Source organism: Ipomoea nil, unplaced genomic scaffold (assembly GCF_001879475.1).
Source record: "Ipomoea nil cultivar Tokyo-kokei standard unplaced genomic scaffold, Asagao_1.1 scaffold3069, whole genome shotgun sequence".
Classification (NCBI taxonomy): Eukaryota; Viridiplantae; Streptophyta; class Magnoliopsida; order Solanales; family Convolvulaceae; genus Ipomoea; species Ipomoea nil.
In genome coordinates, this window is record NW_017619497.1 from 7,629,161 (window position 1) to 7,646,103 (window position 16,943).

Consider the following 16,943-nt stretch of genomic DNA (forward strand, 5'->3'; position numbering starts at 1 on the left):
GAAGTGAAGGGAAGGACCTTTGAGCTTACATGCATTGTTCATACATACAATATATTCTCTATATATACATCCTATGTACACGAGTATTAACTATATCAAAAGTGAAATTATTTATATTTTAAGAAATTTCTATAATATTGATATATATTATATTTAACATAATATATATAATAAAAATAAATGATATATAGATGGAGATTCTGTTTTACCTATACTAAATGTATTAGATATTATTAATATAAATAAACAACTAAAAAGAACAAGCAGCACCAGTGGTCTAGTGGTAGAATAGTACCCTGCCACGGTACAGACCCGGGTTCGATTCCCGGCTGGTGCACTCGTGGAGCAGTGATGACGTTTAGCGCTCTTGTGGTGATTGGGTCGCCGCAGTTTGTCAGAACTTAACGGATGATAACAGCGCCTCTGAGTTCCCGTCTTTTTTTTGCGCCCTTTTGGGTGGACTATTTCCACATAATTAGAAAAATCTCCCCAATAGGTTTAACATTCTTTATATTTAGTATTTAATGTATTGTGGATGTATAAACATTATGTAATTAATCATATTTTGTCACGTTGTTAAAAAGGTAAATTTTATCTTATCAATTTTTAATTTTAATTTTGCAAATAATTTTTTATCTTCGAATATTTAATTGAAATAAATTTGTCATTATTTCTAAGAATATGTGTAAACATCAATTTTTTATTTTATTTTATGATACTTACTTTTAATCTTAACATAATCAAGAATGAATGTGAAAGTGAATTTGTCACAATTATTGTATCTGTATCTCATTAGCATTAATGTTTTTTTTTTATCAACATTTACCAGCATCTCTATTCTGTCATCAATCTCCAGCTCTATCAATTGGGTAAAAGAGTACGATAAAGATTGAAAATTTATTTTTTAAAAATATAAAACTTTTTAAATTATTTACACAACTAAGATAGTCTTTCAAATGAACACTTCTCTAGTCTCTTTATTATGATCATGTAAGTAATAAACATTTTATTCATAATTAACATTGCATTTTTCAGTATAAGTATTACATGTCATATTGATTCAACCCGTCTCACGGTCTCACACAAATTTTTGCCATATATATATACTAGAATTTGCTCCCATGCGATGAACGAGATAAAATTTAAGTAAGTTTTTGATAATATTTTTAAAAACAATAAAATCAAACATTAATCATGAAAAATCATTTTGAAATGTATTTGTCTTTAACAATACTAAATTGGTTAATATGTTGAACATCACAACATACTATTAGCATATATTATAAAGGAGTGAATTTCATTTTTGGTCCTACTGTTATAGGGGCGTTTCCAATTTTAGTCCACCTTAATTTTTTTTTGTCACTTTATAACCACTATTATTGAATGTGTTCCACTTTTAGTCCCACCGTTAGTATTTCCATCAAGAGACCCTGTAATCCAGGGGTATTTTGACATTTCTTCTCATCCAAGACTATGTTTGACTAAAGAAATGAGAACATTAAACCTAAAACCTAAGAAACCTCGCCGACCCATGTTGGAATGAACGAAACGATGTAACTTTGGCTTCCCATTATCGTTGTTCGAAGAGCCATCTTCGAATATCGGAGGAGGAGGACGAAGCGCCTGGATTAAAAGAGAAAAGACAAACATAAAAAGATCAAAATACTCTTTGATTATACGGCCTCTTGACGGAAATATTAACTGTGGACTAAAAGTGGAACACATTCAATAACAGTGGTTGTAAAGTGGCAAAAAAAGTTAAAGTGAACTGAAATTGGAAACGCTCCTATAACAGTAGGACCAACAATGAAATTCACTCTATTATTAAAGAGTTAATTTCACCGGAGGTCCTTTGTCTTTGGTGACAATTCCAAATTTAGTCCCAGACTATCATTTTTGCCATTTTACATTCCTGATTACTGTTTTTGGACACTTTTAATCATTCTCATGACTTTTTCTATTTTTAATAATGAAATTTTTATCTCTTCACATTTTTCTTTTGTTATTTTTTCACTTTCAATGGGTTTAATTGGTTTGGGACTTTAATAAAAATTAATTAAAAAATATGATTACTACAAATCAAGGTTACCTAACGTGTAATTATTACTCCGCAATATATATGATAAAATAAGCATTCATTAATTATTAATGTTCATTTTATGACCCGGGATGAATTAATGATGTCTAGGGATGGCAACGGGGCGGGGCGGGGACGGGGACTATACTCCCCGTCCCCGTCCCCGAAACCCCGACTCCGTCCCCGTCCCCGTCCCCATCCCTGGCGGGGAATTGAAAATAGTCCCCATCCCCGTCCTCGCGGGGAATTTGGCGGGGACGGGGATTCCCCATCCCCGGTCAATTTTTAATAAAAAATCTTAAATTAGTGTAATTTTTAATTTTAAAAATTTAAAACTGAAGTATTAATTTTTAAATATATATATATATATAAATATATATATATATATATATATATAAAACTTATTTATTTATTTTAATTATAATAATTATTCGGGGACGGGGCGGGGAGGGTTATCCCCGTCCCCGTCCCCATCCCCGCCGGGAAATTTCAAAAATTCCCCGTCCCGTCCCCGATTCCCGAAATTTTTCCCCATCCCCTACGGGGGCGGGGATTCCTGACGGGGACGGGGCACATTGCCATCCCTAATGATGTCCAGGAAAACGAAATGAATGTTAATTAGGGAGTACTAATTACTCACGGCACCTTAATGAAATCAATACAAACTATATGATTGGTTATACATTTGCCAACGGTCTAAGATCATGCCACGTCATTGAAACAATTCGAAACATCACACGATACGAGGAGGAGGAGGAGGACATGCGTGTCAAATTTCAAAAGACAGGGTCATTTCGGTAATCTCAACTGCGGAAGCCCAAAAAAGCGCCATCTCGCTCAGAGAGACTGAGAGAGAGAGAGAGAGAGAGAGAGAGAAATGGAAAAAGGAAGAGATTACCGAAATGGCTGCAAAATCTGAGATTCCGATGGAGAGAGAGAGAGAGAGAATAAATATCTGTTGATTTCGTCTTCGTCTTCCATGTTTTTCGCATTGGGAAATTTGGATTGAGATTGTTGAATTCATCGTTTTCTTCTTCGCCACCTGAAAAAAAAATAAAAAATTCTCAAATACTTTCAACTCATTTTCTCCCCCCCTGCCGTACCCCACAAGAATTGAAAATTCCCAAAACCGCCCGCCAAAATCCCGCCTTTTGCATCCCGCAATCAAAAAATTCTATTTCCAGGTTTTTTCCCAATTTCCATTTCCTCCTTATATTAGCCTCGCCGCCGTCTTTCTTTTTGATTTCATTTTCTCGGCGAAAAAGTTCGCCTTTCCAGGCGGTTGCGCGTGCTCCAGAAGTTTCGTAAAACCGGAGCGTTTTTTTATTTTTTATTTTTTATTTTTAAATTGCAAAAGGTGGTGAAGAATTATCTGGGCCGTCCACGTGGGAATTGAAGAATTTTCCGTCAGCGTCCACGATGGTGGTGGGGCCGAAGAAGATGAGGTGGGGCACCTGGGAGGAGCTTATCCTCGGCGGTGCCGTTCTCCGGCATGGTACGGACGACTGGAACGTCGTCGCGTCGGAGCTCCGGGCCCGGACGGTCTACCCGAACAACTTCACCCCCGAGGTTAGAACTATGATTCATTTTTTATGTACATTTTGAATGTTTGGTTAATCATATTCTTGTATACTATGAAGGACGTTGTTATATGTTCTACCTTAACAAGTGTAATCTTGGATTCATTTCTTATGGAAATAAAATCTGTCATAATTTCAAACAAAAAAAAAAGTGAAAGTTTATATAGCGAAATGTCCTAAATGCAACAAGTTGAAAGCTTTATTGCAAACATATCTTTGAAGATGATCAAAATTAATATCTGTATCCATACATTGGTCTGTAAATGCATGTAAACAGGAGAAATTATCGAAAAAGTATGAATTTCTGGGCGTGAATTTGTGAAGAGAGGAATGCTTATGTTGTTGCATTTGCGTTTGAATTTGATTGAAAGTTTGAAACTTTTACGATTACAGGCTTGCAAGGCCAGGTATGAGGATTTGCGAAAGCAGTACTCTGGCTGCAAGTAAGTTATGTGATTCAATTTCATTACGTGTTGTAACTATCGAATAATGATTCATATGATCCAAAACTTGTTCCGTTTGTGCTTGGACGAGGGTTTGGTGCTTAGGTTGGTTCAATCGTTTGTATGCATTATGTCTTTAATTTGGCTCTGTAACTGAAGATCGATTTGTCAGAGAAATGGAAAATTCGGTGAAAGTGTAGTTTAATTGATCTATAAGGGTTTTGTATTTTTGTTATGTTAATAAATTTGCTGCTCTTGCTTAATCTCTCAGGTTTTGGTTCGAAGAGCTAAGAAAGCGTCGAATTGAAGAACTGAAACGGGAATTGGAGAGATCTGAAGGTTCGATTGGGTTAGTACTTATAATCTTTCCGTTTCAATTGAGGTTAAACTATATGGAACTTTGGATACGCAAATTATATATATTAGTTTCCAGTGTCATCACTACTGCATACAATCGCGTTTTTATGTTCTTCTCGGATTTCTCTTTCTCGACTCTCAAATGGATTGCATTTCTTCATTTCCATCTCAGATCGCTCAAGTCGAAGATAGAAATTCTAAAGGCTGAGAGAGAGCGTTCGGGCCAAGCAGAATCACCCGTTCCTTTGGTAAAATCCGAGGGTGTTGAGTTATTCCAAAAGGAGGGATCCAAGGACGGCCTATCGGCTGGCAGCTTCACCCAAAATATCAGAACGGATGAGTCACATGAATGTCAAATTCCCGCTTTGACATCGGCCACAGAGACCGAGTCGAAGATGGAAGGATCCGAGAGTTGTGAGCGGGAGAAAGTGGCGAGCATAAGCAAACTGGCGGGCAATAAACACGGAGGGACGGTGAAGAAGAGAAGAGGCTGTAGAAAGAGGAAGGACCGAGTTTGGGATTCCAAAGAAGGGAGCATTGGCGAGAGCGAAAACGTGTGTTCGACGAGTGCCGCCTCGATTTCTCCCAGCAAGGAAGCGTCAGTCGGGTGTGACCAGACTAGAAGACCTTCCAGCCTCGATAATCATAAAGGAAGCTTGTGTAGTGTGAAGAACAACGGCTTGATGGACGTCTTTAACTCCATTGCACAGAGAGAACCCGCTTTGGTCTTTAGGCATCGCCTCGATAGTCAGGTACTTAAAACCCGCTTTTCTATGTTCTTATTCCCAGATTTTTATGCTATCTGTGAACTCACGTTACTCACTCACAATCATATAATGGGCCCCAGAAGCGAGCGAGGTACAAGAAAATAATCAGACGCCATATGGACATGGAAACAATAAGATCAAAACTAGCAACCCTTTCGATCAAATCATCTGTAGAGCTCTTCAGGGACCTGCTTTTACTGGCAAACAACGCCCTCGTATTCTACTCGAAGAGAACTCGGGAATACAAAGCAGCGCTGGCCCTGAGAGATCTCGTCACCAAAGCCTACCGCCAGCAGCTGTACCGAGGGTCCTACACCAAAACCGCCTTCGTTCTGCTCCCTCTGCCGACCATATGCTGTCCTCCCGTGAAGCCACGAAGCGCCAGGCCCCGCCCAACCAAACAAAGAATCCCGCCAGCCATGTTGCCGAACAACAACAATAACAACAACAACAAGAATGCTGTTCCTAGGTCACTTGAAGGGATCAAAAGACAGAGTGATCCTCCTGATTCAAGCCCTCCATTGCAATCACTCTTGACAGCAAAGAGAGGCTGCAAGCAACCCGGGAAGGCGGGGAAGCGCGCATCGGGGAATCAAGTTTGGCGCCATCGAGCTTCGGAGAAGGAAGATTCTTTGCATAAAACTATGTCAAAGGGAGAGATGGGATCTAAGCCTGTAGCGAAGGAAAGGAAAATGACCCGGCAAAGACTGAATTAAGGTGAACACCAAATTTTCCGGCCAACTGAATATTCCTTTTTTTTTTTTTCCGGCCAGTATAATTGCTTAGCTTAGAACTGTGAAACAATGTACATTTTCCCTCCTTTTTAGTTCATAATGGAATTTTTTTTAATTTTTTTTTTAGAATATCATACTAAGCATTAAATTGATTGAAGGTAGAAATCCACAAATAAAGCAGTATATATTTCCCAATATTTGTCAAGCCCAATTTGTCATATAGGCCCAACTTTCTATTTGGGCCTAAGATACATTCCTTGATATTGTGTTTGATGTCTAATTAAAGTCAACCCATCTGGTCTAGACATGAGTTGAAGACTTGAAGTCTTTGCTGGTAAAATATGTAGTGAAAAAAAAAATGGTAATTCCAGCGAGTTGGTTGGGTTGTTGGTTTAGTAATTATAAGATTTTAATACCCTTTTTGTCGAGCTTATCACACATGAATTTTTTAGTACGGTTTACCTATTTGGTGTCGTTTGCAGGCTATTATATAAGAACATAATTTACTTAAAGCATGTCCTCGTATAGTGAAGTCAAGTTTCCCTCGTCATTTAAAAAAAAAAAGATAGATATTTGAGAATACTTTGAAATATATTTTATATATGTATATCAGTATATGGAGTAAGTTTGGAGTTGTTAATAGGCAAAAACCTCACCAGTTAAACCTAACATTTTGTAGGATTACATGTTGACTAATTGTTTATATTCGAAGAAACCGATGATTTGATGCACTAGGTTACTCATCAAAATCGACATAAAATGTTCAAAAGAAGTGAACAAATCATGATTCTTATTAGATGTGGTCAAATTTCGAATCTAGACCGGTCTCGTGCTGAGCCCGAGCCGACACTAAATTTAGGTTAGCACTGATCAGGACCGACTCAAAATAATAAATTAATAAATTATTATTATTATACACATATCCTCATACATCTTTTTACATATTAACCACTAAATTAAATAGCTAATATTATCAAAACTTTCTCCATAAACAGCTAATATATTCACTAATCTAAATTGTTAACATAATTTACTAATCACTAATGGTTAATTGTCAAATAAAACCTAATTACTTGCGGAGTTGCAGTTAACCAATATAAAGAAATTTATTTATTAAAAAAATAGATATTAAAAAATAATAAAGTTTCCAACAATAGAAAATGCTAATTCAGCCACTTTTTTCGGTATTTAATTCATGAAATCGAAATCTTTTGTGAATTCTTGGAGATTGTCAGAATCGAGGATGGGTTTTTAAATAATAACAATAGGACCATGTCACACGTGTCCAACCAGACCCGGGTCTTTTGCTAAAATACGATGTTTATTTTTTTAAGGTCAAAAATAAAAAATATATTCATATTATTTAAAAATTCAATAATTTCATAGATTATGAGAATGCTTACGGCAGAGTCTTTTACGCCGACTTGACCATATACCCACTTTGGACCAACTCCCACCTCCCCCAGCTAATACCAAGAAAAATAGTGCTCTATAGTATATGCAACTATGCATATACCATAAATATATATATATATATATATATATTTTTAAACTCACGAGGTGTTTTGGATCTTTCTATATCTGTTTTATAGTTTAAGTCCACTCGATTAATTCCCGCTCGCTCCAGGAGGCACTGAAACTAATTTAAAAAAAATCGTCACTTGTAAAAATCGAACTCCAAATTTTTTCTTTTTATCTTTTGAGCTACCTCATTGAGTTATCATAAATAATAAACTAATTAATTAACAAATGGGGAGAGAGAGAAAATGGAATAAGATGAACTAGACCATTCCCAAATCCCAACTACATATATCGTTTAGGTAATGAGAATATTCAATTTTTATACTCCAAATAATATATATGGAGGTGAACATGAATTTGTCAAATTTATTACGATATGATCTGCATTCGTTAAAAGTTGATGGAATACATATTTACTTATAGGAAAAATTCGATCCACCAAATCTGTCATTAGAGGATCGAATTGGATTGGGCATATATACACCCTTAGAAGGTGTGAATGAAATATTTTCAAATTCACATATTGGATGCAGATGTAGACCAAGTAATAAAAATTTCATCATGAAAATCTTATATGATGAATTTGACTGAAAAAATGTTGAAAATAATTCAACTATTTTCTTATATATAAATCATGTTCACTTACTCACTCAATCCTTTTAACGCATGCCAACTTAATCATGTTTTATTATATACTTAATTACTGCAGATAACTTGAGTTTTATACCTTAACTTTACCAAATCTATATCTATATTATAATAAATACACATTATCTTTAGCACTGTGTTATGTATTCTGGTTGGTGCATGGTAGGTGTGTCCATACCTAGCTATGAACTATAAAAAAGAAACATGGTTTGTTTTCCCAATCATTGAGATCCGTAACTAACCACGAGTGTTAAATTATTGTAGCAAAATATATATTTTGTTTGAATCATTTTATTGACATTTTAGTAATAATTGTAGTGAAAATGACACTCATAATTATAGGGTAATAACAATATCTACTCCAATGATATAACTTAACTAGTATTAGTTTTATTTCTTTTGAAAACAAAAAAAAAAAAAAACTAGTATTAGTTTTAGACTTTTAGTACGTGTTATTAGCAACATAATGCGTTTGGTCGTTTCATTATTGGACCTATCATCAATAATATGAACTAAGAGCATCAATATCAGAGCATATTTTGAGGATAATAGCACAGTGCAATCTGATTTGGCAGAGAGAGTGTAAGAAAGAGAAAAAATAACTCCCTTACAAGAAACAAGTTATTTGCAAAAAGTGAAACCCAGGCAATAATTTTCTCCACTCCCGCGCTGAGCGTGAGGGCCAAAATCGTGCACCGGCACGCCTAACACTCATTAATATATATATTTTTTAATTTTAAAATTCAATTTTGTTTTTTTTTTTTCTTTTTTCTCTCCCCCCCACCTTCTCTTTCCTAATCACTCTTACAAAAACCCCTCAAAACCCGCACCGAAGTTAAACTACTATGGATGCTCTAAAAGTGCAACATAATCAACACTTAAAAGATTAAATATGTTCAAATTAAATAACAAGAACCACCCAAAGAACTTGTGCTCATGTGGCATATAGTGACCTCTCCAATATAGGAGATCATGAGATTAAGTCTCAATGGAGGTGTTGTTGACCCTTTATACAATAATTAAGGGACTAAAAGTGTTATTTTTTTTTAAAGGAAAAGTGTTATTTTTTATGTTAAAATATTTATTATCTATTTCGACTTAATAATATTTATCTCGTTTAATTAATAAAATTAAGTGTAACGGATGCAGATACAAACGCAAATCGAATGTCACGACTAACTTTAAAGCTCTGAACACATTACGTTGTACAAAGGTACACACACGCACGTCTGGTGTTTTGCATTATTAATCACTGCAAAATGTTCATATGATGTGTGTGATCGATCATTTTCTAATTAACTTTTATGATTTTGGTGACATACATTTCATGCCTATTCACACCACCCTAGATTTACCAAATCCTAATCTCCTTCTATCTCACAAATACCACACATGCATAATGCATTCATTGCCTATCATTTGTTTTCAAATTCGATTTTCCTTAAAATTGTATTTTGAGAAACATTTTACCTATTATTTTAATTATTCGATTTTTAGAGTTAAAATTTTTCTTAAATGAGGCATGTATATTTAGTGTTTTTTGTTGTTGTTGTGAATTTGAGTTTTATTTGAGTCGTATTTGAAGGAAACTCTTTCAATACACGATGTTTTATTTATATGTCCAAAGTTAAAATCTTACTAAATATAGGTTCATCCTTATACTAGCATCAACCAAATTAAATAACAACAAAAAAAATTTTCTCGATTAAGGACAACTATAATTTTTGTATAGCAAAATTAATTTGTATATAGAATTTGATGTGTATTGCTTCTAGTGGCATGACAATATTCAATTCCTGTCACAAACATTAGAAATTTAGTGGATTTATTATGCGTAAAAGTGTACAGTTTGATGTTGATTTTCAATGTTACGTTGACTCAGTTTACTTATTCATGGGTCCATATTATAGGGTGGCGGCAGGCAGTGAAAATGAAATGGTCTACAAATACTTAGTTACCAACTAATACCCATTGAAATCACAAAAACGTACTGCATAGGCTTCCTAAGTCCGTGCCTGAAAAGGTGACCCTAATTTAATTGGTCACCCATAATCTTAAAACATATCTACTCCTTGGAATAATCACACAACAAACAAATGAAAGCTGGGGGCCTATGTTGCGTTCCCACTAAGTACTAATTATACTACCATGCTCTTTATAATTAATGCTAAACAACCAATTCATTGAATATATGTACATGCAAATTTATTTGACCCAATGCAAATGTTCATTTAGAATGATTAGCACTGAAAATTAAGTAACAAATTGATAATATTTTTGTAATTATTATGATGTATTAAAAAATATTTAATAGTACATTCACGAAAATTAGCAATGCGTGCACACTTAAAAATATGTATATTTATTAAATTAGTCCCCCACTTTTTTTCCTTATTAATTTCAATCGTTAAATCTATTAGATCCGTGTATATTTATAAAATTGATACCACACAAAAAAAAAAATCTTTTTCTTATAAAAGTCAGGCCTATATATACAGTGTAATATAAAATGTCGTTAAAAATCTTTTAAAAAATTTAGGTCTAAGCCATAATAAATATAATACTCCCTAATAAGCAATACATATTGAGTCACATGACGGATTTGGTATATCATTTAAGATTGTGAAGGTGTGATTATTTTAAAATTATTTATAAACTATTGATCTAAATGATAATAAATAGTAAATAAAAGTGTCATTTTCTTACTAAAATTACATTTTTTAAACCTAAATACTATAGTATTTATGAGTATAAAAAAGGAAAACGAAAAATGTTCCAATACCTTTTTATTCCAATGCTGCCATGTTAAATTTAGAAGTAGAAAATCAAATTAGTAAATTCAGCAAAAATATAATATTATTATTGGTAATAAAATAGGAATCAAAGATGAAATTGGATTGATAAAATCAAACTAGTTACAATTTACTCCGTAGTAAACAACCTTTTTTATTTGAATCGATCAACTATAAGTAATTTAAGGTGATTTACCTTCCTATAATATTTTGATTGATAGAATTATTAAAAGAATTTCACTTAAAACACATTTTAATAGCAACGACATATTCTATAGTAAATAAAAAATTAGACATCACTATCAATGTTTTTTGAGGAGATTTTTGCAGTTTTTAGATTTAGGTGGAGGATAGAGAATTGTAAGTTTCTCCAACAAGACTCAAATTTTTTGTAGGTCCCGCAGGAGAGAAGGGAGAAGGCTACTACCTCCAGCGGGGTGCAATAACTGTATTTTTTTTCTTTTCTTTTTGCGTCATATTTGTTTTTTTTTTCCTTTTCTTTTTTAATCTCATTTTTTTTTTCTCTCGCTCTTCTCTTTCTTAGTTGACACTTCAAAAACCCCGAAAAAAAAAACTACTTATATTGATATTGCTCTATCACAAAAGGAAGCAATTTGGGAGAATATTTCTTAAAAAGGGAATAAAAATTATTTTGTATTACATATTTATGAATTGATTTATTACGAATTAATAAAAAATGTATAAATCTGGTATTCATATTAAATAATCCTTATGGGCGTCCGTTCCACACTCAAAAATTTTGGTTTGATGATTAGATTTAAGGAGAAGCAGAGAAAGAGCAAATCCCTCCGACAATAGCTGCGGTGCCGTGACACAAACACTCGTCGGCGATACGCGACGCAACGTGGCGCTTCCGACACTTTCGTCTGCGACTCTTTCATCGTCATCTTCCCCTACCCACCCCACCCCCACCCCACCCCACAGGGAACCCCGACCCCCCAATCTGCAAAATCAAACTATACTCCCACCTATCTCTACAGTAACACAACAACAGATATTCTCACCTCCACCGCTTTCTCTCTTTCTGTATCTCTACGTACGAGGAGCTGTCTCTATAAGCTTGTTCTTTACGCCAAAAGAAACATCCACGCGGCGCTCCGGCCCCGGTGAATCGGAGCCGCGGAGCATCGTTTCCGTCTGGATTTATCTTCTCTGTTCATTCGATTCGGGTCCAGGTACTCATGCTTGCTCTGTTTCTTATTGCTTCTTTGATGGTGGAGGTTGGGCCGAGATCCATTTGGTGAACTGTTTGTTCTTTCTGGTATAAATGGAATAACGCAATGTTGGATTTGTTAGTATTCGTGGGTTGAGTTGCATGCGGGAGATCGTCTGTATTCCGGTCATTCTTATAATTCTAATCTACATTTATAGCAACCAATGTGAGCTTTCATTATTTATTTTCCTTTTTGGACCAAAAAGTTCAGTTTTTGATCTGATTAGAGCTCTGTTTTGTTTAATTTTTCAGTATAAATGATCAAACATATGTGGTTTGCTTCTGTTGCCTCACACATATTAAAATGAAGCAATTTTTTAGCTACAATTTTTATTGCATGTTACCAAATTATCTTATTGTTTTTCTGGCATGCAATTTCAACCCAAAAAATAACAAAAATTTCACTTATTTCGTCTCAAGTATGTATAAATTAAATGGGATTGAGGCTCCTCAGCGGTGCAGGGGAAGAGGAAGGTGATTTCTTCATTTTCTGAGATTTTTTTATGAGAATAAAAAATCAGAACTTTGAATTTTAGTTTGAGTGTAACTCTACTCATAACCCCTGCTCAATGAGAATTGTTTTTTGTTGACTGTAACAATGTATTAGAGACCTGCATGCAACTTTCCTGAATTCTATGCCAATATAGACAAATGAGCATTTGACTTAACCACATAAACCCAAAAGGCTGATTAGGCTGATTATAGTTCATTGTATGTGGGTTGTATTTACCTGCTTGAAAGGCTTTTTCTTTGGTTCTCCTTTGGGCCGATGTATACTTGATCTTGAAATAGCTATATTTCGATCTAATATAACTATGCCGATTTAGAAATCTTTTGTTTCTTTCTCTCTCTGATTCTACTCTTATGCATACTCAAAATGGATTTTTTATTTCACAGCTGGTAATGACATCCTCTGAATATCAGTTGTACCTATGAAGGACATGAAATCATGGAAGTCCCTTATGAAGAAAAGGGGCGACTCATTTGAAGGGGTATGTTGGTGTGTAGTTATGGTTATTTTGGATTTCCCTATACAGACTAAGTTGCCGGGAATTATCCTTTCCTAATTTTCAACTTACAGAGACTGGAATTTATATTGTGTTAAACTTGTGGAAATGACTTTGCAGGGAACATGTGGACTGAAGATGAAGCAATTGCCGTTTATGGGAATTGTTTGTACAGTAATGTTGTTTATTGTATATAGGACCACTAATTATCAGCATCAACAGACACAGGTACATCTCTCATAATCTTGCATGTTCTGTATTTAGGTGATTTATGTGCAGAATAGCCAAAAAGTATAATCCAAAGTTAGGTAGTAGCATTTTATGTTTATTTATTTGAACTTCTTAATACTGCTTTCATTAAAACTCAAGGATTTTTTGGTTATAACCATCCAGGAGGCAAAAGATTAATCCTACCCTTTTGTTTTCTCCTGGGCATTTAGAAGGTTTGATCTTGGAATGAATAAGATGTTTTAGTGCTATTCTTGCTAAAACCATTCCCATCATAGTCCATAGAAGAACGTACAGAAGAGTTTTGCACCTCTCTTCTTATTTTGCATGAATGTTCTACTTAATTATTACTATTGGCTAATTAGGTGTGGAAATATTTCATTATTAGTTTTTAATAACCTTGCTTATAGTCCCTAATAATGTTTTCTTTCTTATCAGATGGAGTCAAAATTTGACCCCTTCTACAATTCAAAGGTACTATTTGTATTATAATTTTCTGAAATTAAGCATCATCACACCCTTTGCCATTTTGAGACATTTTCAATGCTTTAATCCAGGATTCTAGTGTGGCTGACACAGGGTTACGTAGTTTGCCTCATGGTATCATAGAAGCTAGTTCTGATCTTCAGTTAATGCCTCTCTGGTCAACAAGTAGCTCAAAGCCCAAGGTGGTATCTTTCTCCTTACAGAGTTGGTATCAATAAGCAACTTTTTAGACATTTACATCCACTTAATGCTGATAATTGCATTTATATCTTTCTTTTCCTTCATCTATCTCAGGTTATATGCTTTTGATTTTAACTCAATGCCCATACGTGACTTATACTCATTTCATGCATATGTTATCTTTCCGTTTCCAGGCTAATATTCCAGGCTCTCATAACCTGTTGGCAATGCCAGTTGGCATTAAACAGAAAGATAATGTCAATACAATTGCTCAAAAGGTCTGTTGTGTTTGTCTCTAATTTCGGGATTTTGGTGGAGAGGGCTGTGAAACTTATAACGACACATACTTTGCCTGATCCTTGTTTTTGTTTTGTTTTCCTCTTTCAGTTTCTTCCAGAGAATTTCACAATTATTTTGTTCCATTACGATGGAAATTTGGATGGGTGGTGGGACCTTGAATGGAGTAAAGAGGCCATTCATATAGTTGCCCATAATCAAACAAAATGGTAAGGAGCAGGCATATAGTTGGTTCCTTATTGTATTCTTCTATTCGAACTTTCTTCACCGGAGACAATAAAATTTTGAGTATTTGCTATTGATATCTTAATGAGTTAAATGTAGTGACTAAATTTCTTTTCAGGTGGTTTGCAAAGCGTTTTCTACATCCGGCTGTTGTATCTGTTTATGACTACATATTCCTATGGGACGAAGATTTGGGTGTAGCCAACTTTCACCCTGGAAGGTACATTTACAGTGCACTATTCAAAATGTCATAAACCTTATTCTTTTTGTTCTTTTGCTTTTTTTTTTTTTTTTTTTTTTTTTTTTTTTTTTTTAATAAAATTAATTGGCTCTGAGCCTTCTTTCAATGCAGATATCTTGAAATTGTGAAGTCAGAAGGACTGGAGATATCTCAGCCAGCTCTGGCCCCGAATTCAACTGGCATACACCACCGAATTACAATAAGAAGCAAATCACAAAAATTTCATAGGTAAGCTGGGTGGGGAAGAATTCAAAACTTTTCGCTTTTGATCATTCAAACAACACTAACACACTGCTTTAAGCAGAAGGGTATACGAGGGTCGAGGTAGTACAAGATGTACTGAAGTTAATGACGGTCCTCCCTGCACTGGGTAAGCTTGTTTGTATTTCTGGTATTAACTTTCAGGAAATTGACCAATCAAGAATTCTCTTCGTTCTGAATTTCGACTTGCAATTAGGCTTTTTGCAACTATGCAACTAATGGAGCATGTGCATCATATAACTTCTCCCTCACAAATAGCTTATTTTTATTTTTGGCGAATGTATTTAGAGAAGTATTAGTTCTGCCTATATATTAAGACTCAAATGCCGGTGGTTCTTTGTTATAGCTTACAAAAATGCCTATATCGCTATACGTTTGCAGATTTGTGGAAGGAATGGCTCCCGTCTTCTCAAGATCTGCATGGCATTGTGCTTGGCATCTTATACAGGTGAGAAAGAATAGGCATCTTAAAAACAATTCCCTTTCTATTATTCTCACGAACTTAAATCCGTGTTATGGAATATTCAATGATTACTTTTTCTATCAGAATGATCTTGTTCATGGATGGGGAATGGACATTAAGCTTGGGTATTGTGCGCAGGTAAGATTGTTCGTCCGGCTCTTCTACTTATGTAATAAAATTTGACTGTATTTACATTTTGATAGATATGCTTATTTGGCGGAGGAAGAGGGTGGCTTTATTCGTTTTCATATTTTTTTTCAAACTTCTGTAGGGGGACCGGACGAAAAAAGTTGGTGTGGTTGACAGTGAGTATATAGTCCACCAGAGCATCCAAACTTTGGGTGGGAAATCACTGAAAAGGGTAATTAATTGTTCTATATTGTCCTTACAATCTCTCTATCATTGTTGTGAGTTATTGTCTTTGTTGATAATTCTTTTCCTTTCTAATTCGTTTCAGGGTTCAAATCCTCGGGATTTAAAAGTACGGGTTTTGTTTCTATGTCCCCGATACCTTGCCATCTTTTCATGTTTAAGTAGTTTATATATAACGATGAACTCATTCCTACATTGTTGTTTTTTTCTGCAGAAGCATGTGGTCGATGTTAGATCCGAGGTGAGACACTTCACATTATTCTCTCTTTACAGTCTTCATCTTATTTTGATATTGAAGTAGATTAGTCATTGAATTAAACAAAACTCGATTGCCTCGTTAAGATACGGCGAGAGGCCACACACGAGCTGCTAAGATTCAAGGAGCGCTGGGATCGAGCAGTGAGCGAGGACAAGGACTGGGTAGATCCGTATAAAGATAGCGATAGAATGAGCCAAAAACGCAGGAGCAAGAAAAGGCGGAGGCGAAATTTGAGGGCGTAAACCTACTTAATTGGTAGCAGTTTGGTGATGAAATCTTCCTCCTCCTCTTCATCCCAGTTGCTTCTAAATCCATACTTGTAATCTGTAGTTTGTGTATGTGAATTACACCACACCATTAGTTCATTATTTGGACTCTTCTTACTTTACCTTCATATTCATATTCATATATAATCTTTTTGGCCCCGAGTCTTTGTAGTATAATTTTCAAGTAATTATTTTATTTAAATTTATAAAATAAAATTTTAAAAAATATTTTTAAATTCAGTAATTGTCATGTACTCATGTTAGCATCTTATCAAATCAAGTCAACAGGTTATTTTAGGTTAAATTATATGATTTTGCATTGTTTCGAGACTTAATTGTAGTTTTTTTTATTTGAAGGTTACTTTAAGTTGAATTATATTATTTTGTATTGTTTGGAGATCTAATTGTAATTTTTTGAGTTTGATGGCTTAATTACAGTTTGTTATGTAGTTGGATCGCCTATTTGCATATAAAAAATTAAAATTTGAAACACTTGGGGGTGTGT

The 16,943-nt window shown here is 34.7% G+C and overlaps 2 protein-coding genes and 1 non-coding gene across 6 annotated transcripts; all 3 read left to right on the forward strand.

The window, feature by feature from the left end:
• Nucleotides 1-266: 266 nt before the first annotated feature.
• Nucleotides 267-337, forward strand: TRNAG-GCC. The gene has a single exon. It is a non-coding gene; the product is annotated as a tRNA-Gly (tRNA).
• Nucleotides 338-2,720: 2,383 nt separating this feature from the next.
• Nucleotides 2,721-6,092, forward strand: LOC109165403. 4 transcript variants are annotated; one of them, XM_019314140.1, is made up of 6 exons: nucleotides 2,721-3,261; nucleotides 3,343-3,646; nucleotides 4,051-4,100; nucleotides 4,372-4,449; nucleotides 4,630-5,209; nucleotides 5,305-6,092. In XM_019314140.1, the coding sequence occupies exons 2-6, from the start codon at nucleotides 3,497-3,499 to the stop codon at nucleotides 5,938-5,940; spliced, it is 1,494 nt and encodes a 497-aa protein (XP_019169685.1). In that variant the 5' UTR covers nucleotides 2,721-3,261; nucleotides 3,343-3,496; the 3' UTR covers nucleotides 5,941-6,092. The 4 variants fall into 4 exon arrangements, with proteins under 4 accessions (XP_019169685.1, XP_019169686.1, XP_019169684.1 ...); XM_019314141.1 differs by having other exon boundaries at nucleotides 3,435-3,646; XM_019314139.1 differs by having other exon boundaries at nucleotides 2,721-3,646.
• A 5,578-nt stretch (nucleotides 6,093-11,670) lies between these two features.
• Nucleotides 11,671-16,600, forward strand: LOC109165405. Its single transcript, XM_019314144.1, has 16 exons — nucleotides 11,671-12,115; nucleotides 13,051-13,145; nucleotides 13,281-13,388; nucleotides 13,827-13,862; nucleotides 13,946-14,056; nucleotides 14,249-14,332; nucleotides 14,442-14,560; nucleotides 14,695-14,796; nucleotides 14,929-15,045; nucleotides 15,122-15,187; nucleotides 15,460-15,526; nucleotides 15,626-15,679; nucleotides 15,813-15,902; nucleotides 15,999-16,022; nucleotides 16,128-16,154; nucleotides 16,256-16,600. The coding sequence occupies exons 2-16, from the start codon at nucleotides 13,086-13,088 to the stop codon at nucleotides 16,412-16,414; spliced, it is 1,224 nt and encodes a 407-aa protein (XP_019169689.1). The 5' UTR covers nucleotides 11,671-12,115; nucleotides 13,051-13,085; the 3' UTR covers nucleotides 16,415-16,600.
• Nucleotides 16,601-16,943: the final 343 nt, after the last annotated feature.

Excerpts from the sequence above, each read along its gene's own strand:
- LOC109165403 (XM_019314139.1), top strand. The coding sequence starts at position 3,497 with ATGGTGGTGGGGCCGAAGAAGATGAGGTGGGGCACCTGGGAGGAGCTT. Across the intron at positions 3,647-4,050 it reads CGAACAACTTCACCCCCGAG|GCTTGCAAGGCCAGGTATGA; the intron begins GTTAGAACTATG and ends TTACGATTACAG. Across the intron at positions 5,210-5,304 it reads GGCATCGCCTCGATAGTCAG|AAGCGAGCGAGGTACAAGAA; the intron begins GTACTTAAAACC and ends AATGGGCCCCAG.
- LOC109165405 (XM_019314144.1), top strand. The coding sequence starts at position 13,086 with ATGAAGGACATGAAATCATGGAAGTCCCTTATGAAGAAAAGGGGCGAC. Across the intron at positions 14,057-14,248 it reads CAAGTAGCTCAAAGCCCAAG|GCTAATATTCCAGGCTCTCA; the intron begins GTGGTATCTTTC and ends TTCCGTTTCCAG. Across the intron at positions 16,155-16,255 it reads TGGTCGATGTTAGATCCGAG|ATACGGCGAGAGGCCACACA; the intron begins GTGAGACACTTC and ends TGCCTCGTTAAG.